The 27,274-nt window shown below is 39.9% G+C and overlaps 1 protein-coding gene across 2 annotated transcripts in view; it reads right to left on the minus strand.

Moving 5' to 3' along the window:
- Positions 1–2,228: 2,228 nt before the first annotated feature.
- The window catches only part of B3GNT6 (UDP-GlcNAc:betaGal beta-1,3-N-acetylglucosaminyltransferase 6), a 72,230-nt gene continuing 47,184 nt past the window's right edge, over positions 2,229–27,274 (minus strand). For both annotated transcript variants that reach the window (XM_077113514.1, XM_077113515.1), the window contains exon 3: positions 2,229–4,700. In XM_077113514.1, the coding sequence (XP_076969629.1) occupies positions 3,573–4,700 (1,128 nt within the window). In that variant the 3' untranslated portion in view covers positions 2,229–3,572. The remainder of the gene's footprint in view (positions 4,701–27,274) is intronic.

Below are 27,274 nucleotides of genomic sequence, written 5' to 3' on the forward strand. Positions count from 1 at the left end.
TTAACGTTGCTAATCAGCTGACCTTAAAATAGGAAGAGTATTCTGGATTATCCAGCTGGGGCTAATGTAATCACAAGCGTCCTTAAAAGTGGAAAAGGGAGGCAGAAGAAACAGGAAGGTGTGACTAAGGAAGAAAATCATGGACTGATAAGCATTGCTGGCTTTGAAGATGGAGGAGGCCAGGTGACCTTGAAATAGGAAGAATATCCTGGATTATCTGGGTGGACCTAATGTAATCACAAGGGTCCTTAAAAGTAAAATAGAGAGGCAGGAGAGTCAGAGTCAGAGGAGAGGTGACAACTGAAGTGGAGGTCAGAGTTATGCGATTGCTGGTTTTGAAAACGGAAGGGGCCCCAAGTCAAGGAATGCAATCAGCCTCTGGATGCTGGGTAAAGCAAGGAAATGACTTCTCTTCTAGAGCCACCAGTAGGAAGGCAGCTCTGCTTCATATCTTTTTTTTTTATTTAACATTTTTTTAATACCAAAAAACACCAAACACCAACACTCTTAACTTTTGATCATTCTGTTCTACATATATAATCAGTAATTCACAATATCATCACATAGTTGCATATTCATCATCATGATCATTTCTTGGAACATTCGCATCTATCCAGAAAAAGATATAAAAAGAAAACAGAAAAAAATTCATACATGGTATGAAATGGTTACCCCCCATCCTTCACTTTCATTGATCACTAGCATTTCAATCTAAATTTATTTTAACATTTGTTCCCTCATTATTTATTTTTATTCCAAATGTTTTACTTGTCTGTTGATAAGGTAGATAAAAGGAGCATCAGACACAAGGTTTTCACAATCACACAGTCACACTGCAAAAGCTATATCATTATACAATCATCTTCAAGAAACATGGCTACTGGAACATAGCTCTACATTTTCAGGCAGTTCCCTCCAGCCTCTCCATTACATCTTGACTAACAAGGTGATATCTATTTAATGCATAAGAATAACCTCCAGGATAACCTCTTGACTCTGTTTGGAATCTCTCAGCCATTGACACTTTATTTTGTCTCATTTCACTCTTCTCTCTTTTGGTCGAGAAGGTTTTCTCAATCCCTTGATGCTGAGTTTCAGCTCATTCTAGGATTTCTGTCCAACGTTGCCAGGAAGGTCCACACCCCTGGGAGTCATGTCCCACATAGACTGGGGGAGGGCTGTGAGTTTGCTTGTTGTGTTGGCTGGAGAGAGAGGCCACATCTGAGCAACAAAAGAGGTTCTCTTGGGGGTGACTCTTAGGCCTAATTTTAAGTAGACTTGACCTATCCTTTGTGGGGTTAAGTTTCATGTGAACAAACGCCAAGACTGGGGGCTCAGCCTAAAGCTCTGGTTGTCCCCACTGCTTGTGAGAATATCAAGAATTCAACTTGGGGAAGTTGAATTTCTCCCCTTTCTCACCATTCCCCGAAGGGGACCTCGCAAATACTTTTTTATTTACTGTTCAAATCACTCTGGGATTTATCGGGGCATCACTCTGGACAAACCCACAAAATCTCATGTCCTACTCAAGGTTCCATGTACTTATGGTATTCAATTAAGCTGTCTACATAAGTTATATTAGGAGATGCACTAGTCAAAATATAAATTTTGTACCAAGTAAACATTTTTTGCTTTAGTCTCACACATAAGTTGAAATTTTAAAATATTAATTACCATCTATTTTCAGCACCCTGTAGTAATGACATTCCTTTGCTCTTCCTCATGCAAAAACATTTTTAAAATTTGTACAATTAGTCACTATCATTATACACTCTAGATTATACCTAGATTATTCCTAGATTATACCATCTCAGTCTTTATCATCTATCTTTCTTTCTGATTTCATTTGTGCCCCCAGCCCTCCTCCCTCTATCATTCTCACATTCAGCTTCATTCAGTGTTTTCACATAATTGTATTACACTTAGGTAGTTTTGTGCTGTCCATTTCTGAGTTTTTACATTCAGTCCTGTTGTACAATCTGTATCCCTTCAGCTCCAATTACCCAATATCTTACCCTATTTCTATCTCCTGATGGTCTCTTTTACCAACGAAATTCTCCAAGTTTATTCACTAATGTCAGTTCATATCAGTGAGACCATATAGTATTTGTCCTTTTGTTTCTGGCTAATCACACTCAAGATAATGTCCTTAAGGTCCATCCATGTTGTTACATACTTCATAACTTTATTCTGTCTTAAAGCTGCATAATATTCCATCGTATGTATATACCACAGTTTGTTTAGCCACTCGTCTGTTGATGGACATTTTGGCTGTTTCCATCTGTTCACAATTGTAAATAATGCTGCTATAAACATTGGTGTGCAAATGTCCATTTGTGTCCTTCCCCTCATGTCCTCTGAGTAGATACCTAGCAACGGTACTGCTGGGTCATATGGCAATTCTATATTTAGCTTCCTGAGGAACCGCCAAACTGCCTTCCACAGTGGTTGTACCGTTTGACATTCCCACCAACAGTGAATAAGTGTGCTTCTTTCTCCACATCCTCTCCAGCACTTCTCATTTTCTGTTTTATTGATAATGGCCATTCTGGTGGGTGTGAGATGATATCTCATTGTGGTTTTGATTTGTATTTCTCTAATTCTGCTTGATATCTTGATTCCAGTCCAGTGAGACCCATTTTGTACTTCTGACCTTGAGAAGTGTAAGATAATAGATTTGAGTTGTTTTAAGCCACTAAGTTTGTGGTAATTTGTTATAGCAGCGATAGGGGACTAACACAGCCTCCTAATAGGATATGGACTACAGCACTGGGACAGCAGCACTCATCATCCAGTCATTCACTCACCTCTAAAGCACTTATGCTGTAACCAAGGGAACCAACAAAAATCCAGATACTCAAAAAACAATAGTTTATTTTTTTCTTCCACAATATTTAGGGTATTCCAGGGCAGCCAGTGGGCAGCTCTACTCTGCACAATAACTCAGAAATTCTCATTTCTCTCCCCTCCTCTAGGCCAGCATTCTCAGCCAGAGGTGAATTTGCCCACCAGGGTACATTTGGTAATGCCTGGAGATATATGTGGTTGGTCTTGACTTCCAGGATGCTACTGGCATCTAGCGGATAGAAGTCAGAGATGCTGCTAAGCAGCCTACAATGCACAGGACAACCTCCAACAACAAAATGTCCTGCCCCAAATGTCAGTAATAAGGATGGGGAGAAACCCTGGCTTAGGCCCAGGGTGTTGGCCTTGCCTGCAAGGCAGGAGCGGGTCACAGGTCTATCCACATTCCAACCAGAGGAAGGAAAAGGTAGCATAGGCTTTAAAACTATCCACATGCTCCGGGCATCCAATTAGAAATTATTCATTACTAATAAAATCAGAACCAGTGGTGATGGAACAGGGCAGGGAGTGCGATGGGGTAGGGTATAAGTCTTTTTTACCCTCCCTTTCTCTCCAAGTGATTTCAATGTGCGCTGGGTTTCAGATCCACTGAACTCGGTAGGGCTGAGGGTACCCAGCCCCAGGAAAGGTGTCTCAGCAAGGAAAACGTCACGTGCGGAGGCCCAGAGGCTGAGGCCATTCACCCATCCAGTGCAGCACACCTTGCCTCAGGAGACCCAGTGCCCTCGAACACAGCTCAGCCCGGGGTCGTGCAGCGCCTTCCACATGAGCAGCATTTCGTAAGGCGCGAAGCGGTGGACGAGCAGCAGCTCGCGGTACATGCAGGGGTCGAAGGAGGGCTGCCGGGCACCGGGCAGCTGCACGCCGTAAGGCCGGATGCCCTCGTGGCTGCTGGGCGCCAGGCCGGCGCGCTTCAGGCACATGCCCATGTAGGCATCGTCTATGGGGAAGAGTGGGGTGTCGCGGGCGGCCTTGCGCAGGGCCTGAGCCGTGTGCCTGGAGAAAAGGAAGCCGCCGCCGCTGCAGTACACAGGGTAGGCCTTCCCGGGGAAGAGCTGCGGAGGCACGAAGTATTTGCTCCAGCTGTCGCGAATGGGCACTGAGCCGTACATCAGCTGGCCGGCGAAGAGGTGGCGGTCGGGCGACTGTGCCTCCAAGAAGCCGAGCACGTTGGAGGTGTGCACGAAAACGTCGTCGTCGCCGCTGAGCACGAAGTGCGCCCGCGGGCAGCGCGCCGCCAGCCAATCCAGCAGGTGCACGTGCTTGAGCGTGAGGTTGAGGAAGGTGTCGGTGAAGGCCCACTGCAGCACGTCACGGTGCTCCCGCGCCTCCAGCCCCACCAGGGCGTCCAGCCGCTCGGCGCTCTCGCGGTCCTGGGGTGCCGGCAAGCCCAGCAGGAAGAGGCGGCGCACCCGCAGCCCCCGGTAGCTGTGCTCCTGTCCCCACGTGCGGCGGATCAGTTCACGCCGCTCGTAGTTCGTCGGATATGACTTCACGGCCAGGAGCAGGAAGACCCCTTGGCTTCCCGCGCACTTGGACGGAGCGTCCCAGAGCAGCGGAAAGTGGCGGCAGTGGCGGTACCGCAGGAAGTCTTGCATTCGGGCGGGCAGCTTCTCAAAGGCGGGGATGGTGTTCACTGAGGCGTTGGCCACGCACAAGGGCTCTGGGTTGGGCGCCGAGGGGTGCGTGGCGACAGGAGTATGGGTGAGCGCAAGCTCCTTCTCCGCCTGCTGGGGCCTCTGGAGGAGCCCCAAATGCAGTGCCAAGAAACTCAGGCCCATTAGGAGAAAGGCGACAGTCTTGATATTCACGGACCTGCGGCAGGGAGAAGCCATCTGTGGGGGGAAAACGAGTCAGAGGTAAGTCAGGAGATGCCTTTGACATGATGCTGCCCCACCCTTCACCCATCACCTCTCTTCCAAAACCCAGCTAGGCCCCCCCTGAACTCTGCTGACACTGGTAAGATGTGTTACAAGGAACAGTAACAAGGCTGTCGGTAGGTTTATAGATAGAAAACTGTTGGAGCTGGGACCTCTCAAACCTGAGACTTGGAGTAAGAGTCTTAAAATGGTCAGCTGGTTACAGCGGCTTGTAAAGGCAATTAGGGGATTTTTAAATGGGGACTTAGAGTAATTACTTGGCATCTAATTTTTCTTTCTTTTTTTTTTTTTAAATCGTGTAGAAGATTCTTACAGAATGGAACAGATATACATTGGTTAGTATAGCATATTTGTTTGATTTTTGTAGTCTATACCTATTAGATGGAGGCCAGCTAATTACTAGTGTTGTAATTATTGTAACTTTGTTGGGATGACTCCTCGCTCTTACAAAGTCCCAGCCTCTCTCAGTTTTTATCTTAGAAAAGCCCCTTCTGTTTCTCAGAAAGTGGGCTGCTCCAGGCCTGTTTTCTTTTTATTTCTCATTAGAAACCTGGTATTGCAGTCACCACCATTGATTGATTTCCTTTTGCGGTAGACTGAAGCAGATGTTTTGTGTTTTTTATTGATCATTTTCTTTCCTTTTTTTTTTTTTTTGGCGTGTCATCCAGAAATGGAACCCAAGTCTTCTGCATGGAAGGGGAACACTTTACCTATTGCTTTATTTTGAGTGTGTGTGTATGTATTTCACATTGTAGTGAGGTTATTTATTAAGTTGAGTAGATTTTGGTTATGACCCTCTCTCTGAGGCATATGCAGGGGTATTTATTATTTTAATTTCTGTCTACCAGAGACAGCCCCATTTTTATTTCAGTTTTTTTTTTTTTTTTTTTTTTTGCGTGGGCAGGCAACGGGAATCGAACATGGGTCTCTGGCATGGCAGGTGAGAATTTTGCCATTGAGCCACAGTTGCACCGCCCTTCACTCTCTTTTTGATTAGTTATTGTAAGAGCAATCATTTGTCTTCAGGTGATAAGGAATTAGAACAGAACACGGTACAACAAGGAATAAAAACATACAGACTGATAACTATAATTAAAAGCATAAATCTAAAGCGTATTAGTTGTTCCCATATTTTATTAGACAGAGAGCCTAAGTTAGCAAATAGGTCTGGCTTTTGAAATGGTTGTGCCTGACTGATATTATGAAATACTTTAACTGCATCTTTTAAAATATTTATGCTACTTATTACTATCCAGACTAATTCATATAAAAATAGTATTCTTTATATATTAGAATACAGGTACCTCTTTCAAGATATTTAGAGCCCATCTGTTTTGTAAAAGCAATGAGGCTCAGCTGTGAACTTCAGCCTGGAAGGCGTGCAGAGCGCTGAGCCGGGAGGGGAAGCTTTGTTTTATAGCCCTACAGATGTTTGTGATTGCTCACTGTAGGTGGTATTTGGTATGTTTCTAGGGAAGGTATAATGCTGTGCATTTAAGAAAGAGACCTGTGTCCTGGTAGATTAAAGGACTGGGAATATTTTTTTCTTTCTTTCATCAGTTTGAGGCTCAATACACAAAGTTCTTAAATTAGTTATTTAACTTGCATTTAGGGTAGACAATTTAACATGGATGGGACAAGCTATCTTTATATTTTTCTGACTAGCCATGGGGAAGAACTTTATATGCATTTTTTTTTCCCAAAAAAATAAGAAATCTTGTGTGATCTGAAGTCTGGCTAAGAGTTGATCTAGAAATCCACCATGAATGGTTTCTCTTTTAAAAATCTTTTTAGGTCATATTAGCATCAGCATGCTGTCATTTGTTTTTTCCCCATTAGAGATGTTGTGGGTTTTTAGAACAATCGTGCCTAAAATATAGTATTCCCATATACCATCTGTTTCAGTTTGCTAAATCTGCTGGAATGCCATATACCAGAGATAGGTTGGCTTTTTCAAAGGGGTTTTATTAGGTTACAAATTTACAGTTCTCAGTCCATAAAAAAAAGTCCAAACTAAGGCATCAACAAGAGGATACTTTCACTGAAGAAAGGCCGGTGGCCCTGTCCAGAGTTCCTCTTTCACATGGGAAGGCACATGGTGATGTCTGCTGGTCCTTTGCTCCTGAGTTGCGTTGCCTTCAGCTTCAGATTCCAGTGGCTTTTTCTCCCCAGAATGTCTCTGGGATTTCTCTCTAAGCATCTGAGCTGGTTTGAAACTGTCATGTACCCCCGAAAAGCCAAGTTCTTTAATCCTCATTTAATATTGCTGTGGGATCTTTTTTATTGTTTCCATGGAGATGTGACCCACCCAATTGTGGGTAATAACTTTTGACCAGATGGTTTCCATGGAAATATGTTTTCACTCATTTTAAGGTGGGATTGCTTACTGGAGCCCTTTAAGACGGGACCATTCTGGGAAAAGCTTTAAAGCCAACAGAGTCCAACATAGCCAGAGACCTTTGGAGATGTAGAAGGAAAATGCCCCTAGCGAAGCCTTATGAAATGAGAAGAGAAAGCTAGCAGATGTTGCCATGTGCCTTTCTAGCTGAGAAACCTCAGACTTCATCGGCCCTTTCTTTGAAGTTAAGGTATCATCTCTGGGGCATTTTCTTTCTCTATTAGCTTCTCCTGGGCCATTTTCTTTCTAGGCTATCTTACTCCCTGTGAGTTCTTTTAAAGGGCTCCAGTAAAAGATTAAGACCCATTGGGAACTGGGTGTGTCACATCTTCATGGAAATAGCCTAATCAAAAGGTCCCACCTACAGCAGGTTTCCCCCCACAAGAATGGATTAAAATAACATATTCTTTTCTGGGGTACCTAACAGATTCAAACCAGCACACTGCTCTATTCTTAATACCTTGCATTGGTGTGGAACAATTGTTACAATTGATAGCACATTTTTATAATTGTAATGTACAGTGACATTTTTAAAAGAGTGAGTCAGTCCAAGTGATTATGATATTATGCTATAACAATTTAAATATTTTATTTTAAATTATGTTTGTTGAATTTTAATTTCAGTTGTAACCTGTTGATCAAGCCATATTATATTAATTTTATTTGTAATAATAAGAAAATAGTAGAGGCATTTTATGTGCAGTAGAATTTTGCCACTAAACCAATATCTAGATTCTAGATTTAGTGATTTTTTTGTTGTTAGGTTTAGAAAAATGTTATTAGAATTTGGTTTGGGCTGTATGTCATTCTATATAGGAGTCCAATTTTTATTGTGTGAGTCAAACCAGACTGTTTGGTTATATAAAACAGCCTGTAATGTATCCCAATTTTGGTTTTGCCATATTTAAGTTTTTCACCCATAAAAAAACTTTGTAGTCACAAAGTTCACAATAGTGAAAGGCTGGTCTAATGTTTTAATTAAAGGCTTCCAATGCAAACAAATTTATATTGGTTTTTCCTCTTGGAAACCCACTTGCCACTTATTTTTGCCCATTGGTTAAGTTTTGTTGTTTGGAACTTAATTTTAGGCTCATTATCATTTCGATATTGGCAAACTTAGCAGTCAAAATTGGCAGTATTAGAAACCTTTGAGTGACTGGAGCCAGGGAATGGTCTAAGTTTACTGGAGATGGTTAAAAGTAATATTTTAATTATTATTATTATTATTTTTAATTTTGACTGCGGGTTTTATGTTGACAGTTAGGGAAAGAGTAGCAAATAGGCCTGTGAGGAGGGCAACAGAAGAGGAACAACAAAATTTTAAGAACAGATAAAAGGACAAGTGTGAGGATTAAATAAGGGAAGTTTAGGTCAATAGGTTTTTGTTTCGTGATTTTGGGTGGAAACTCTCTATGTCAGACGCTGTCGCCTACTTTTGGGTTATTTTGGTTAATTTTAGTTTTGTGTCAGATATAGTTTTATATAACCATTTTCAAAGTGGTACCCATTTTAGCTGGGAGATATGTATCTAAGGTTTTAGTTTGTTGTTTTAAAAAAAACCCTTTTTAGCAGTGTTCAAGATTGGTCTTTTTTTTTTTTTTTTAAGCAGTTTTACTGACCTAAATTCACATACTGTACCATCCATCTAAAGTATACAATCATTTCTTCAGGTATATTCAGAGTTGTGCATTCATCACCACAAATCAATTCTAAAACCCTTTCACCTCAAGAGGGTTCCCTATGTTTCATCCTCTGGCTTTCCTTCTAGTGATATACACGTCCCTAAACTTTCAACTACCATGGCCTCCACACTCCATCGCTGTTAGTTCCACTCACTATAATGTGCTCCCATCACCTCCATCCATTCCTGAACATTTACAATCAATCTTAGTACATATTTGTACTAATTAAGCATCAGCTCCCATCCTCTGCCCTCACTCTGTCTTCTGGTGACCTATGTTCTGGATATTAACACTATGAGTTTACTATATTTAGTTCATACTAGTGAGGTCATGTAATATTTGCTCTTTTCTGTCTGACTTTATTTCTCTCAACATAATGTTCTCAAGGCTCACCCGTGTAGCCATGTGTGTAATGACGTAATTTCTTCTTACAACTACATAATATTCTGTCGTATGCATATACTACATTTTGTTTATCCATTCATAGGTTGACGGACAGCTAGGTTGTTTCCATCTGTTGGCAAGTGTAAATAATGCCACTAGAAACATTGGTGTGCAAATGTCTGTCCACATCCCTGCTTTCAGTTCTTCTGAGTGTATAGCTAGTAGTGGGATTGCCGGGTGACATGGCACTTCTGTATTTAGCCTCCGGAGGAACTGCCAAACTGTCTTCCAGAGTGCTGCACCATTCTACATTCCCGCCAACAATGATAAAGTGTTTCTGTTTCTCCACATCCACTCCAGCACTTGCAGTTTTCTGGGTTTTTTTTTCACTTAGTGGTCATTCTAGAAGGTGTGAAGTGATACCTCATTGAGGTTTGATTTGCATTTCCCTAATTTCTAATGATGAAGAATATTTTCTGAAGTGCATTTAAACCATTTTTATATCCTCTTTAGAAAAATATGTATTCATGTCTTTTGCCCGTTTTAAAATTCGGTTGTTTGTCTTCTTATCGTTGAATAGTAGGATCTCTTTAGATAGCCTGGATATTAAACCCTAATCGAATATGCGTTTCCAAATATTTCCTCCCATTGAGTAGGCTGCCTTTTCACCATCTTCACAAAGTCCTTTGAAAGTACTCAAATTTGAGGAGGTCCCACTTATCTATTTTTTCCTTTCAGTTGGTATAAGGTCTCAAACCTTCTACCACAAGATTTTAAAGAGGATTCCCTATATTATCTTCTAGGAATTTTATGGTTCTGGCTTTTTGAGTTAATTTTTATATAACATGTGTGCCCGTTTGAATCTGTTGGCACCCCAGAAAAGCCATGTCCTTTAATCCTCATTCAATATTGTTGGGTGGGATCTCTCCTGTTTCCATGGAGAAGTGACCCACCCAATTGTGTGTGGTAGCCTTTGATTAGATGGTTTCCATGGACGTGTGTCTCTGCCTATTCAAGGTGGGATTGCTTCCTAGAGCCCTTTGAGAGGGAATCATTTTGGAAAGAGCTTGAGGGCCATGACAGCACCAGAGACACGAGTTCCAACAGAGCCAACAGAACAGAAAGAGCCCTGGAGATGCCACTGAAGAGAAAGCTAGCAGATCTCGCCATGTTCCTTTCCAGCTGAGAGAGAAACCGTGAACGTCATCGGCCTTCTTGAACTAAGGTATCTTTTCCTGGATGCCTTGGATTGGACATTTTTATAGACTTACTTTAATTTGAACATTTTCATGGCCTTAGAATTGTTAACTTGCAACTTAATAAATACCGCTTTTCAAAAGCCATTTTGTTTCTGGTATATTATATTCTGGCAGCTTTCAGACTAGAACAAGATGTATGATAGGGACATCCAGGTCAAGATGGTGGCTTAACAATGTGTGCATTTTAGTTCGTCCTCCAGAACAACTACTAAATAACCAGAAACAGTACAGAACAGCTCCTGGGGCCACATCAGTGACAGACACACAGCGTATCCCAGTCTGGACCAGCTGGACCGGCTGTGAGCCCCCACAGAACCGTGAGTTCCCAAAGCTGCAGCAGCCGGCACCTCTCCCCCACAGGCTGTTTCCCAGAGGGGAAAGGAAAGGACTTTACCAGCAGCAGGGACTGGGCACAATCAAACACCAATTGTGGAACTAATTAACAAATTCTGACTACTAAAAATAGGCCCCCAGCTTAGGTGAACCTGATCAAAGCTTAGGTTGCTCATTTTTGCCCCAGTGCCAAGGGCGCAGGGCTGACGGAAAAAGGGGGGAAAAAAAGAAGAAAACAGAGGTTTTTGTGGCTGTGTATCTACAAAGGCTTGACTGCCTCTGGATACAGCGGCAGGACTTTTCAGGCTGCAACTGCCCCAGGCATAGGCAGAAGTGAGTTCTTTTGGGGGCTTGTCTGGAGCCTGTGCCTTCCCCAGGGGAGGGGTGAAGCCCCACCCAGGTGGAATCCCTCCATTAAGAAATTCAGACACCAGGGCTTGGTAATTTGAAACCATTAAAACCAGCCTACAACCTCTCCTCTGTCTCCACCATGCACCCAGCAGGGAGAGTCTGACAAAGTTAAAGGTACCACATCATCTTATGCTGGTGGGGCCTGCAATAGACAAGAGCCACACACAGGGCAGGATAAGAAAAACAGAGTCCAGAGACTTCACAGGAAAGTCTTTCAACCTGCTGGGTCTCACCCTCAGGGAAAACTGATGCACGTGACTCTTTCCTTGTGATAGGAGGCCAGTCTGGTCTGGGAAAATCTGGCTGGGGTCTATAATATCTAAGTAGACCCTCCTAGGTGTGTATGTGTGGGGGGAAAGGCATCATACAAGCAGGGCAAGAAACAAGAAAACAAGAACTGAAAAATTCTCCTCTGTTAAACAAAACTTAAGCTAGAGGTCCAGATAAAGCTGAACTGAATGTCAAAGAACAGATAGGCAACAAATTCATCCAGCAAGAAAACCCTAGGTAAAAGAAGTGAAAGCAATCTCCAGAATAAACTAATTAAGGTAATTAAATGCCTAGACGCCAGCAAAAAATAACAAATCACACCAGGAAAATTGAAGATATGGCCCAGTCAAAGGAACAAACAACAACTCAAATGACATGCAGGAGCTGAAACAATTAATTCACAATATCTGAACAGACATGGAAAACCTCCTTAAAATCAAATCAACGAATTGAGGGAGGATATGAAGAAGGCAAGAAATGAACAAAAAGAAGAAATGGAAAGTCTGAAAAAACAAATCACAGAACTTATGTGAATGAAAGGCAAGGTAGAAGAGATGAAAAAAAAATGGAAACCTACAATGGTAGATTTCGAGAGACAGAACATAGGATTAGTGAACTGGGGGATGGAACATCTGAAATCCAGCAAGAAAAAGAAGATGTAGAAAAAATGGAAAAATATGAGCAGGGACTCAGGGAATTGAAAGACAATATGAAGTGCACAAATATACATGTTGTGGGTGTCCCAGAAGAAGAGAAGGGAAAAGGAGGAGAAAAACTAATGGAGGAAATTATCACTGAAAATTTCTCAACTGTATTAGTTAGGGTTCTCTAGAGAAACAGAATCAACAGGGAACACTTGCAAATATAAAATTTATAAAAGTGTCTCACGTGACCACAGGAATGCAGAGTCCAAAATCCACAGGGCACGCTGCGAAGCCGACGACTCCAATAGATGGCCTGGATGAACTCCACAGGAGAGGCTCACCAGCCAAAGCAGGAATGGAATCTGTCTCCTCCGAGTCCTCCTTAAAAGGCTTCCCATGATTAGATTTAGCATCACTGATTGCAGAAGACACTCCCCTTTGGCTGATTACAAATGGAATCAGCTGTGGATGCAGCTGACGTGATCACGACCTAATCCTATGAAATGTCCTCATTGCAAGAGACAGGCCAGCGCTTGCCCAATCAGAGAAACAGATACCACAACTTGGCCAAGTTGACACGTGTCCCTAACCATGACACCAACTCTTATGAAAGACTTAAAATTACAGATCCAAGAAGTACAGCGTACCCCAAAGAGAATAGATCCAAATAGACATACTCCAAGACATTTACTAATCAGAATGTCAGAGGTCAAAGAGAAAGAGAGAATCTTGAAAGCAGCAAGAGAAAAGCAATCCATCACATACAAGGGAAGCCCAATAAGACTATGCGCAGATCTCTCAGCAGAAACCATGGAGGCGAGAAGACAGTGGGATGATATATTTAAATTATTAAAAGAGAAAAACTGCCAACCAAGAATTCTATATCCAGCAAAATTGTCCTTCAAAAATGAGGGAGAAATTAAAACATTTTCAGACAAAAAATCACTGAGAGAATTTGTGACCAAGAGACCAGCTCTGTAAGAAATACTAAAGGGAGCACTGGAGACAGATATGAAAACACAAAAGAAAGAGGTGTGGAGAAGAGTGTAGAAAGGAAGACTATGAGTAAAGGTAAAAAGAAGGAAAATTAGATATGACATATAAAATCCAGAAGGCAAAATAGTAGAAGAAAGTACTACCCGTGCAGTAATAACACTGAATGTTAATGGATTAAACTCTCCAATCAAAAGACATAGACTGGCAGAATGGATTAAAAAACAGCACCCATCTATATGCTGTCTCTACTCAAAGGATATGAGGACAAGGACACAAATGGACATTTACACACCAATGTTTATAGTAGCATTATTTACAATTACCAAGAGATGGAAGCAGCCAAATGTCCATCAACAGACGGGTGGCTAAACAAACTGTGGCATTTACATAAGATGGAATATTATGCAGCTGTAAGACAGAATAAAGTTATGAAGTTTGTAACAACATGTATGGACCTTAAGGACTTTCTGCTGAGTGTGATTAGCCAGAAACAAGAGGACAAATACTGTATGGTCTCACTGATATGAACTGACATTAGTGAATAAACTTGGAGAATTTCGTTGGTAACAGAGACCATCAGGAGATAGAAATAGGGTAAGATATTGGGTAATTGGAGCTGAAAGGGATACAGATTGTGCTACTGGACTGAATATAAAAACTCAGAAATGGACAGCACAATATTACCTCATTGTAATACAATTATGTTAAAACACTGAATGAAGCTGCATGTGAGAATGATAGAGGGAGGAGGGCTGGGGCATAAATGAAATCACAAAGAAAGATAGACGATAAAGATTGAGATGGTATAATCTAGAAATGCCTAGAGTGTATAATGAAAGTGACTAAATGTACAAATTTTAAAAATGTTTTTGCATGAGGAAGAATAAAAGAATGTCATTACTGCAGTGTGCTGAAAATAGATGGCAATTAGTATTTTAAAATTTCTACTTATGTGTGAGACTAAAGCAAAAAATGTTTATTTGGTATAAATTTATATTTTGACTAGTGCATCTCCTAATATAACTTGTGTAGATAGTTGGTTGAACACCTTAAGTACATGGAACTTTGTATAGGACATGAGATTTTGTTGGTTTGTCCAGGTGATGCCCCGATGAATCCCAGAGTGTTTGATCAGTGAGTGGAAAAGTATTTTCAAAGCCCCCTTCGGGGAATGGTGAGAATGGGGAAAAACTCAACTTCCCCAAGTTGAATTCTTGATATTCTCACAAGCAGTGTGGACAACCAAAGCTTTAGGCTGAGCCCCCAGTCTTGGGCTTTGTTCATATGAAACTTAACCTCACAGGGGTCAAGTCTACTTAAAATTAGGCCTAAGAGTCACCCCCAAGAGAACCTCTTTTGTTGCTCAGATGTGACCTCTCTCTCCAGCCAACACAATAAGCAAACTCACCATCCTCCCCCTGTTTACGTGGGACACGACTCCCAGGGGTGTGGATCTTCCTGGCAATGTGGGACAGAAATCCCAGAATGAGCTGAGACCCAGCATCAAGGGATTGAGAAAACCTTCTCAGCAGAAAGGGGGAAGAGTGAAATGAGACAAAGTGTCAATGGCTGAGAGATTCCAAACAGAGTCGAGAGGTTATCCTGGAGGTTATTCTTAAGCATTAAGTAGATATCACCTTGTTATCCAAGATGTAATGGAGAGGCTGGAGGGAACTGCCCGAAAATGTAGAGCTGTGTTCCAGTAGCCATGTTTCTTGAAGATGATAGTATAATGATACAGCTTTCACAGTGTAACTGTGTGATTGTGAAAACCTTGTGTCTGATGTTCCTTTTATGTACCTTGTCAACAGATGAGTAGAACATATGGAATAAAAATAAATAATAGGGGGAACAAATGTTAAAATAAATTTAGTTTGAAATGCTAGTGATCAATGAAATGGAGGGGTAAGGGGTATGGTATGTAAATTTTTTTTCTGTTTTTGTTTTATTTTTCTGTTGTCTTTTTATTTCTTTTTCTGAATTGATGCAAATGTTCTTGGAAATGATCATGATGATAAATATACAACTATGTGATGATATTGTGAATGCTGAGTGTATGTGTTGAGAATGTGTGTGTTTCTTTCTTGTAATTTTTTTTAATTAATAAAAAATTAAAAAAAAAGAGGTATGATAGGGGGTTCTCTTTTGTTCTTTTGGATCTGTATGTCCAATTCTTACAGTGTCACTGGAAAGTTTCGAACTTTTGCATTTTCCAGTCCTCTACCTGTTGTTGACTTCCAGTCATTCCAGTATGATCAAGAAAGTGCTTTGCATAATTTTTATCTGTTTAAATTTACTAAAACCTGTTTGTGATCCAACACATGGTCTGTCCTGAAGAATGATCCACGATCATTTGAGAAGAATATATAGCCTGCTGTTTTGGGGTGCATTGTTCTGTATGTATCTGTTGGGGCTAGGTCATTTATCATATTATTGAAGTTCTATTTCTGTATTGATCCTGTTTTTAGATGTTCTACCTGTTGATGAGAGTGGTTTGTAGAGTCTCCAACTATTATTGTAGATGGGTCTGTTTCTCCCTTCAGTTTTCCTTGTGTTTGCTCATATATTTGGGGGCAGCCTGGTTAGGTACGTACATACTTATGATTGTTGTTTCTTCTTGGTGGATTGCCCTTTTTATTAATATATAATGTCCTTCCTTGTCTCTCTCTCTCTCTCTTTTTTTTTTTTTTTTTTTTTTTAAAGAGAGGGAGGAAGGGAAGGAAAGACAGAGAGAAGGAAGGAAGGATGGAAGGAAGGAAGGGAGGAAGAAAGGGAAACATCTTTAAACATTTTCTTGTTTTATTGTATTTTGTTTGTTTGTTTGTTTTTTACATGGGCTGGGGCCGGGAATCGAACCGAGGTCCTCCGGCATGGCAGGCAAGCACTTTGCCCGCTGAGCCACCGCGGCCCGCCCCTCTCTCTTTTTTTTTTTTTAACTCAAATTTAAATTGTTATTGGCTGTGTAATTTTGAAAGTCAAATTATATCCGTAAGAGTTATAACAAAAAACAGTACCCCTCACAAATTTCCCACCTCTAAGGCCCATGCCTTATGGAGGTCCCTTTTAAATTTTTTCATCTTTTTTTTTGCATTTTAAATTGATATATATTATACATTCACATATATGGCCCTCTTTGCCCAAAAGCATTTTCAGTGTCTTCCCAGATGTGCAAGGTCTTCATGGGCCAGCAGATAGCAAGCTTCAGCTGCCCATCCCCCTCAGCCCCCAGAACGCAGGCAGTTTTAGCTGTGCGCACCAGACAGTGAGGGAGCCTGGCTGGTTGTGGGGCGTTGAAACTGCTGGTGGTCCCAGCCGTCCAGATTCCCCTGCCAAAAGCTGGCACAGTGCTAGATTGTGTCTCACCCTGTTCTTGGGAGAGTGGGCCTGCACTGCCCTCTCAGTTTGGAGCTGCCTGCCTGCCAGGCACTGGAGAACCAGATGCTTTCTGCCCCGAGATAGGGGCTGGGTTCCAGAAGCTGAGGGGGTTACACATGCTGTCTCAGGGCAGTTTCTCCAGGTCTTCCTCCTGCACTTTTCTGGGTGTTGTGGAGAACTTGTAGCTGATCTCCAGAGCCCCAGATCTGGTGATGCAGACAGCTTCTGTCTGACGTGGTTTTTCTGGAAGAGAAGTGGGTCCAACGTCTCCCTAATCAGCCACCTTGGATCTCTCTCCCGGTCTCTTTCTGATGTTTTATTTCCCCCCAGAATCCCAGGTCACCAGCTTGTACCTGTTTTCAGGACGTGAAGGATGTAGTCAAGTGGCAGTGGCATATCAGGAAAAACCTCTGCTACCTGCTGAAGATAACCTTGAGGATATTTTCTTAATCCTGAAACTATGGGAGTAGGTCTTGTGAGGGACTTTATTTAAGGTATACCCTTTTATCTTGATAATTTGTTGAACTGTTAGTTTTGTATGCTGAGCCTTTATATTTTGGCTCAGTTTTATGAGTACGAGCCTCTCTTTTTATCACACCTATTTTTTTTTGGTTAATGAATAACTCTCTTCTTTTCCCTTCCCTTCCCTTCTCTTCCTCTTCTCTCGTTTAAAGCTTTGAACTCAGCTTGTTGGGCCAAAATGAGCTTCGGTGTTAACTGAACTTTCATTGTTTTCATTGTAGTGGTTTGAAGATGAAGCATGGTTGTAAGTACTTTCAGGGAAGCGTTAGAGTAAAACAATGTAACTAACTGACAAGGAAATTTGATTGTTTTTGTGGCATGTAATATTTTTAAAGAATCACTGAAATGATAACCAATGACACTATACTGTTGTTAAATATCAGACAGGTTAGTACTGGAACATATTATGGACTGTGAGAACAGTGACACATTTTTAGGAGTTTTATATAACTTTTGAAATATTTACATTGATAACATTTTACCCATACAAATTTATCCAACAGAGGGTTAGATTAATCTTTTTAACTTGCAATACTTGCCATGCAACTCATAGCATATTAAATAAACCTAATTTATTTTAGCATTTTTTTTACAAGGTGAGAAAACAAATCCTTTGCGATTTCCTAGGGACCCTCTAGAAAACCCCAAAGACAGTTTGAAGACAAGAAGACAGCTTCAGGAATTGATTTTGGGGAAGGCAAAATGTCAAAATTTTGGGAAGGTTTAAGCAATTTTTCAGATAGGATCATGGGTCACTATGAAACAATCCTTGGCTATTTATTTAACCAAAGTTACAATAAAAAATTTAAAGTAATTATAGGAGGTAATATGATTGTTTAAAAATACTTTAGTTTTTTTAAAAAAGTGATAGAACTTGATTCTTTCAATCAAGGACATGATAAAACGAACATAAAATATAGGAAATTATTTTCATAAGACACAGAATCTCTGCCACTTAGGCCAGTTACCCAAAATGTAAAGAAAAGTAAAGAAAACCTTTTACAAAAAGCTTTCTAAGAGCAGACCAATAATTTAGGAAAACTTTGTCATTTTATTAGAGAAACAAATTACAGTATTGCATGAATATACTGTTTGATATGAAATTTTTCAAACTCTTACAGAAAAAAACATTAAATCTTAGCCAGTTTTGAGCAAGAGATGTAAAATTTATTTTGCAAACCTTCTACAGCTTTCTTATCCATCTAGACTTTATCCTATACTCTCCTCTTTCTCATTTTACAAGTCGGTCTTCTTCTTTTAGGACAGAACTATCCTTTTCTTAACAAAAGCACATCCTGCATACCTTGTATACATAACTTAGTATACACCTAAGGTTTTCTTTGTTTTTTTAGAGAAGTTGAGGGTTTATAGAACAATCATGCTGCAATACAGTATTAATATATATACCACTCTATTATCATCATCATCATCATCATCACTATTTACTAGAAAAGCTGTGGGTTTACAAAATGAAAATGTACAAAATACAGGATTCTCATATACCTCTCTATTATTAATACCTTGCATTGGTGTGGTTCATTTATTACAGTTGATGAAATAACATTTTAAAAATTGTACGACTAATTGCAGTGTGTGGTCTAACTTAGCATTCACTGTTTGTGTAGTGCAGTTCCATGGTTTTGTTTATTTTTTTGAAACTTTATTGTATTGTGTAACATATATACAAAGCAAAGAAATAAAAAAGCAGTTTTCAAAGCACTCTTCAAAAAGTGGTTACAGAACAGATCTCAGAGTTTGTCATGGGCTACCATAGATCCTCTCATATTTTTCCTTCTAGCCGAATATAGGAGGCTAGAGGGCTTAAATATGTTTTTATCATCACAGTCGACTTTTTTTTCCTTTTTTATTTGTGAACAATAACATATATATATATAAAGCTATAAATTTCCAAGCACAGCACCACAATTAGCTGTAGAACATATTTCAAACTTTTACATGGGTTAAAATTTCACAATTTTCGGTTTTACTTCTAGCTGCTCTAAAATACTGGACACTAAAAGAGGTATCAGTTTAATAATTCAGCATTCATATTCATTTATTAAGTCCTATCTTCTATGTATAATTCCACCATCACCTTTGATCTTTCCATACCTCTCATTGGGGTTGTTTGGGTTATGGCAATTCTAAATTTTTTATATTGGAAGGGTTTGTCACTAATATGGGGTAGGGAGATGAAACTATCTGATGTTCTGGAGAGGCTGGACTAGGTTTCAAGACTTATCTGGACCAGGGACCCATCTAGAAGCTATAGGTTTCTGGCAAGTTGCTCTAGTGCCTGGAACCCTTGTGGAATCTTATCTATTGCCCTACATATTCTTTCGGATTGGCTAAACCATTGAAATGGTCCTGGTTGCGGGTTGGCAGGTTATGATAGGTAGCAAGGTCTACCTGAAGCTTACCTGAGATCAACCTCCAGAGTAGCCTTTCGACTCTATTTGAACTGTCTCTGCCACTGATACTTTATTAATTACACTTCTTTTCCCCCATTTGGTCAGGATATAATTGTTGATCCCATAGTGCCAGGTCTGGATTCATCCCTGGGAGTCCTCTCCCACATTGCCAGGAAGACTTTCACCCCTGGATGTCATGTCCTACGTAGGGGGCAATGATTTCACTTGAAGAGTTGGGCTTAGAGAGACTGAGGCCACATCTGAGCAACAACAGAGGTCTCCAGAAGTAACTCTTAGGCATGCCTATAGGTAGTCTAAGCTTCTATGCTACCTACATAAGCTTCACAAAAGTAAGCCTGATGATTGAGGGCATGTCCTATTGATTTGAGTGTCTCTAAAGTTTAACACAGTATCAGGGGATTCCCTGATGGTAAGGTTTAATAGTTCCATGTTCTTTCTCCCCTCCCTCAGGAGACTTTGCCGATAGTTTTTGATTATCTGCTTAATATACTCTAGGATGTTTCTGGGCATTAAAATGATCTATACAGGATTAAAGGACCTCTTTCTCATTCTGTGCTCTCTGTGTTTCAGGTGTTCAAATGAGCTATACAGATAGGTTGAATTAGGTTATGCACTACAGAAAATTTCAGTTCCAGATCAAAAAACCTTTCTTCCATTGGTCTCAAAGAGTATGTGTGGTTCTAAAATATAGACACTGCCTTCCTTACCCCTATGTTCTGTATTACTTTAACCCCAACTTGGCTTCATTCTTATCTCTAAATATCAGGTTGTATATATAAAACAGCCTCTCAGAATCCAGAAATAATAATCACTACTCCAGACTTAATGTGTCTGCTCTAAAAGCTTACAATCTAGACCCCTGTTTTCTTATAAGCATTTTCTAAAGATGACTATACCATTGTTGTTTTTTTGTTTGACTTATTTGGTCTCACCAAATGTTGCACAGTTCCATGGGTTTTTAAAATTTTTTATTCTATTACCATATACATAACCTAAAATTTTTCCTTTTAACCAAATTCAGATATGTATTTCAGTGTTATTAAACGTCCATGATGTTGTCCTACCATCACCACCATCCGTTACCAGAACATTTCCGTTGTTCCAAATAGGAACTTTTAAAACCTTAACGTCCATTTTAAACCTTAACGTCCTATTCCCTATCCCCTGGAATAGAATTCTAGATTCTGACTCTGTGGGTTTGCTTAGTCTAATTATTTCATATCAGTGAGATCATACAGTATTTCTTCTCTTGTGTCTGGCTTATTTTGCTCAACAGAATGTCTTCAGAGTTTATCCATGTTATTGTATGTATCAGAGCTTCATTCCTTTTTATAGTTGAATAACATTCCATTGTATATATATATTGCATTTTATTTATCCATTCATTGGTTGATAGACCCTTGGGTTGCTCCCATCTTTTGGCAATTGTGAATTATGCCATTGTGAACATTAGTGTGCAAATATCTGTTCGAGTCCCTGCTTTCAGTTCTTTGGGACTTATACCTAGCAGTGGGAATGTTGGGTCATTTGGTGGTTCCATACTTAGCTTTCTGAGGAACTGCCAAACTGTTTTACACAGCAGCCCCATTTTTCTTTGCCACCAGCAATGAATGGTGCTCCTATTTCTCCATATCCTCCCTAACGCTTGTAGTTTTCTGGTTTTTTTTTTTTTTTTAATAGCAGTCATTCTAGTGAGTCTGAAATGGTAACTCATTGTGGTTTCAATTTGTATTTCCCTAATTTCTAGTGACATTAAACATCTTTTCATGTGCTTTTTAACCATTTGCAATTCCTCTTTGGAGAAAGGTCTATTTAAGACTTTTGCTCATTTTAAAATTGCATTGGTTGTCACTTTATTGTTGAGTTGTAGGATTACTTTACATATTCTGGACAGTAAACCTGTATCGGATAAATAGTTTCAAAATATTTTCTCCCATTAAGTAGATTGTCTTTTCACTTTTGTGACAAAGTTCTTTGCACAAAGTTTTTAATTTTGATGAGGTCCCATTTATCTATTTTTTTTCTTTCATCACTTGTTCTTTGAGTGAAAGGGCTAAGAAACCACTGCCTTACATAAGATCTTGAAGGTGCTTCCCTACATTTTCTTCTAGGCATTTTATGGTCCTGGTTTTTATATTTAGGTCTTTGATCCATTTTGAGTTTATTTTTGTATATGGTATGAGATAGGGGACCATTTCATTCTTTTTCAAATGAATAGTCAATTCTCCTAACATTACTTTTTTGAAGAGACTGTTCTTTCCCAGTTGTGTGGAGTTGGCAGCCTCGTCAAAAATCAACAGAGCATAGGGGCGGGCCGCGGTGGCTCAGCGGGCAAGAGTGCTTGCCTGCTATGCCGGAGGACCCCGGTTCGATTCCCGGCCCCAGCCCATGTAAAAAACAAACAAACAAACAAAATATAATAAAACAAGAAAATGTTTAAAGATGTTTCCCTTTCTTCCTTCCTTCCTTCTCTGTCTTTCCTTTCCTTCCTCCCTCTCTCTAAAAAAAAAAAAAAAAAAAAATCAACAGAGCATAGATGTTGAGGTTCTATTTCTGAACTCTTAAGTTCGGTTCCTTTGGTTGATAAATCCTTGTGCCAGTACCATGCTATTTTGACCACTGTAGCTTTGTAATATGCTTTAAAGTAAAGAAGTATGAATTCTCAGTTTCGTTCTTCTTTTTCAAGATTTTTTTTGGCTATTCAGGGCCCCTTCCCCTTCCAAATAAATTTGATAATTGACTTTTCTATTTCTGCAAAGTAGGCTGTTGGCATTTTGATTGATAATGAATTGAATCTGTAAATCATTCTTGGTAGAATTGACATTTTAAGAAAATTTTTTCTTCCAATCCATGTACATGGAATTTCCTCCCATTTATTTAGGTCTTCCTTGATTTTTTTAAGGAGTGTTTTGTAGTTTTCTGTGTACATGTCCTTTGTGTTTGTGTGTGTGTGTGTACATGTCCTGTTATATCCAAGGTTAAAATTTGTGTGTAGGTTTTTATTCTTTTAGTTGCTATTGTAAATGGAATTTTTTTTCTTGATTTCCTCATAGATTGCTCATTACAAGTATATATAGAAACACTACTGATTTTTTTATCATTAGAGCAGTTTTATGTTGTTTTTGTTATTTTAATAACAAGTTTCATGAACTATTAAAAATATTATATTCATATCCTCCAATTTACACATTTCTGCATTGACTTAGAGAAAACCCATATGAAATTTTCATATGGTTACAAAGGCAGCCGCACATGCTGTTTTCACAGCAACTTATTGTTATTGCCTCAGAACAGACCTGAACATAAAGCATCAAAAAGAATATACCAGCCCCCCACCAAAAACCCCAACCCTTTCCCATGCCCATCAAAAATTACCCGGTACATCTTTTGTTGCTCACATGTGTCCAATCTCTTCAAGTCAATTCATCAGGTGAACTCACTGTCCTCACCACTACATGGAATATAACTCCCAGGGGTATAAATCTCCCTGGCAATGTGGGACAGAACTCCCAGAATGAACTGGGACATGGCATCATGGGATTGAGAAAGCCTTCTTAACCAAGAGAGGAAAGAGAAATGAAGCAAAATAGAGTTTCAGTGGCTGAGAGATTTCAGATAGAGTCAAGAGGTTATTCTGGAGGTTATTCTTACACATATATAGAGATTCCTTTTTAGTTTTATTTTAGTATACTCAAATTGCTAGAAGGAAATACCTGAAACTGTTGAAATGTAATCCAGTAGACTTGATGCTTAAAGAAAGTTGTATAACTATAAGCTTTTACAGTGTGCCCATGTGATTGTGAAAACCTTGTGGCTGACGCTCCCTTTATCCAGTGTATGGACAGATAAGTAAAAATATGGACAAAAAAAATAAATTAATAATGGAGGAAGGGGAAGGGGTATGGATGTTTTGATCTTTTTTATTTTTGTTTTTTATTCTTTAATTTTTTTGGAGTAATGAAAATGTTCAAAAATTGATTGTGGTAATGAATGTTCAACCATATGATGATACAACGAACCATTGATAGTACATTTTAGATAATTATAGGGTATGTAAATATAGCTCAATAAAATTGCATTTAAAAAACTACCTTTTCTCTTCTGGGTCAAGATGGTGGCTTAGCAATGTGCGCATTTTAGTTCGTCCTCCAGAACAGCTACTAAATAACCAGAAACAGTACAGAACAGCTCCTGGGGCCACATCAGTGACAGACACACAGCGTACCCCAGTCTTGACCAGCTGGACCGGCTGCAAGCCCCCCCAGAACCGTGAGTTCCCCAAGCTACAGTGGCCGGCGTCCCTCTCCCACAGGCTGCTTCCCAGAGGGGAAAGGAAAGGAACTTTACCAGCAGCAGGGGCTGAGCCCAACCAAACACCAATTGTGGAATTAATTAACGAATTCTGACTACTAAAAATAGGCCCCCAGCTTAGGTGAACCTAGTCAAAGTGGAGGTTGCTCATTTTTGCCCCAGTGCCAAGAGGGCAGGGCTGACAGAAAAAAAAGAAGAAGAAGAAGGAAACAAAGGTTTTTGTGGCTGTGTTTCTACAAAGGCTTGACTGCCTTTGGATATAGCGGCAGGACTTCTCAGGCTGCAACTGCCCCAGGCATAGGCAGAAGTGAGCTCTTCTGGGGGCTTGTCTGGAGCCTGTGCCTTCCCCAGGGGAGGGGAGAAGCCCAACTCAGGTGGAATCCCTCCTTCAAGGAATTCAGACACCAGAGCTTGGTAATTTGAAACCATTAAAAACAGCCTACAACCTCTCCTCCATCTCCACACGCCCCCAGCAGGGAGAGTCTGCCAAAGTTAAAGGTACCACATCATCGTATGCTAATGGGACCTGTAGGCAGACAGGCACCACATACTGGGCAGGATAAGAAAAACAGAGTCCAGGGACTTCACAGGAAAGTCTTTAAATCTGCTGAGTCTCACCCTCAGGGAAAACCAATGCAGGTGACTCTTTCCTCCTGATAGAAGGCCAGTTTTCGGTCTGACAAAACCCGGCTGGGGTCTATAATATCTATGTAGACCCTCCTAAGGGTAGGGGGAGGGGGGAGGTACTATACAAGCAGGGCAAGAAACAAGAAAACAAGAACTGAAAAATTCTCCTCTGTTAAACAAAACTTAAGCTAGAGGTCCGGAAAAAGCTGAACTGAATGTCACAGAACAGCTAGACAACAAATTCATCCAGCAAGAAAACCCTAGGTAAGAGAAATGAAAGCTATCTCCAGAATAAACTAATTAAGGTAATTAAATGCCTAGACACCAGCAAAAAATAACAAATCACACTAGGAAAATTGAAGATATGGCCCAGTCAAAGGAACAAATGAACAAATCAAATGACATACAGGAGCTGAAACAATTAATTCAGAATATACGAACAGACAAGGAAAACCTCATCAAAAACCAAACCAATGAATTGAGGGAGGATATAAAGAAGGCAAGGAAAGAACAAAAAGAAGAAATTGAAAGTCTGAAAAAACAAATCACAGAACTTACGGGAATGAAAGGCAAGGTGGAAGAGATGAAAAAAACAATGGAAACCTACAATGATAGATTTTGAGAGGCAGAACATAGGATTAGTGAACTGGAGGACGGAACATCTGAAATCCAGCAAGAAAAAGAAAATATAGGGGAAAAATGGAAAAATATGAACAGGGTCTCAGGGAATTGAAAGACAATACTAAACACATGAATATACATGTTGTGGGTGTCCCAGAAGGAGAAGAGAAGGGAAAAGGAGGAGAAAAACTAATGGAGGAAATTATCACTGAAAATTTCCCAACTCTTATGAAAGACTTAAAATTACAGATCCAAGACGTGCAGCGTACCCCAAAGAGAATAGATCCAAATAGATGTACTCCAAGACATTTAATAATCAGAATGTCAGAGGTCAAAGAGAAAGAGAGGATCTTGAAAGCAGCAAGAGAAAAGCAATCCATCACATACAAGGGAAGCCCAATAAGACTATGCGCAGATCTCTCAGCAGAAACCATGGAGGCGAGAAGACAGTGGGATGATATATTTAAATTATTAAAAGAGAAAAACTGCCAACCAAGAATTCTATATCCAGCAAAATTGTCCTTCAAAACTGAGGGAGAAATTAAAACATTTTCAGATAAAAAAATCACTGAGAGAATTTGTGACCAATAGACCAACTCTGCAAGAAATACTAAAGGAGCACTAGAGACAGATACAAAGACAGAAGAGAGAGGTGTGGAGAAGAGTGTAGAAAGGAAGACTATGAGTAAAGGTAAAAAGAAGGAAAACTAGATATGACATATAAAATCCAGAAGGCAAAATAGTAGAAGAAAATATTACCCATGTAGTAATAACACTGAATGTTAATGGATTAAACTCCCGAATCAAAAGACATAGTCTGGCAGAATGGATTTAAAAACAGGACCCATATATATGCTATCTCTACTCAAAGGACTTGAGGGCAAGAACACAAACGGACATTTGCACACCAATGTTTAAAGCAGCATTATTTACAATTACCAAGAGATGGAAGCAGCCAAAATGTCCATCAACAGACAGGTGGCTAAACAAACTGTGGTATTTAAATAAGATGGAATATTATGCAGCTGTAAGACAGAATAAAGTTATGAAGTATGTAACAACATGAATGGACCTTAAGGACATTATGCTGAGTGTGATTAGCCAGAAACAAAAGGACAAATACTATATGGTTTCACTGATATGAACTGACATTAGTGAATAAACTTGGAATATTTCGTTGGTAACAGTCTCATCGGGACCATGGTAATGGTCTCATTGGGAGATAGAAATAGGGTAAGATATTGGGTAAATGGAGCTGAAAGGGATACAGATTGTGCAACTGGACTGAATATAAAAACTCAGAAATGGAAAGCACAATATTACCTCACTGTAATACAATTATGTTAAAACACTGAATGAAGCTGCATGTGAGAATGATAGAGGGAGGAGGACTGGGGCATAAATGAAACCAGAAAGAAAGATAGACGATAAAGATTGAGATGGTATAATCTAGGAATGCCTAGAGTGTATAATGAAAGTGACTAAATGTACAAATTAAAAAAATGTTTTTGCATGAGGAAGAATAAAAGAATGTCATTACTGCAGTGTGCTGAAAATAGATGGCAATTAATAATTAAAATTTTCAACTTATGTGTGAGACTAAAGCAAAAAAATGTTTATTTGGTACAAATTTATACTTTGACTAGATATTAGTGCATCTCCTAATATAACTTATGTAGATAGTTGGTTGAACACCTTAAGTTCATGGAACTTTGTATAGGACATGAGATTTTGTTGGTTTGTCCAGGTGATGCTCTGTTGAATCCCAGAGTGATTCGATCAGTGAGTGGAAAAGTATTTGCAAAGTCCCCTTCGGGGAATGGTGAGAAAGGGGAGAAATTCAACTTCCCCAAGTTGAATTCTTGATGTACTCACAAGCAGTGTGGACAAGCAAAGCTTTAGGCTGAGCCCCCAGTCTTGGGCTTTGTTCATATGAAACTTAACCCCACAGGGGATAGGTCAAGTCTACTTAAAATTAGACCTAAGAGTCACCCCCAAGAGAATCTCTTTTGTTGCTCAGATGTGGCCTCTCTCTCCAGCCAACACAACAAGCAGACTCACCACCCTCCCCCTCTCTACGTGGGACATGACTCCCAGGGGTGTGGACCTTCCTGGCAATGTGGGACAGGAATCCCAGAACGAGCTGAGATTCAGCATCAAGGGATTAAGAAAAACTCTAGAATGAGCTGAGGCCCAGCATCAAGGGATTGAGAAAACCTTCTCAGCCAAAAGGGGGAAGAGTGAAAGGAGACAAAGTGTCAATG

Source organism: Tamandua tetradactyla, chromosome 8, assembly GCF_023851605.1.
Source record: "Tamandua tetradactyla isolate mTamTet1 chromosome 8, mTamTet1.pri, whole genome shotgun sequence".
Classification (NCBI taxonomy): Eukaryota; Metazoa; Chordata; class Mammalia; order Pilosa; family Myrmecophagidae; genus Tamandua; species Tamandua tetradactyla.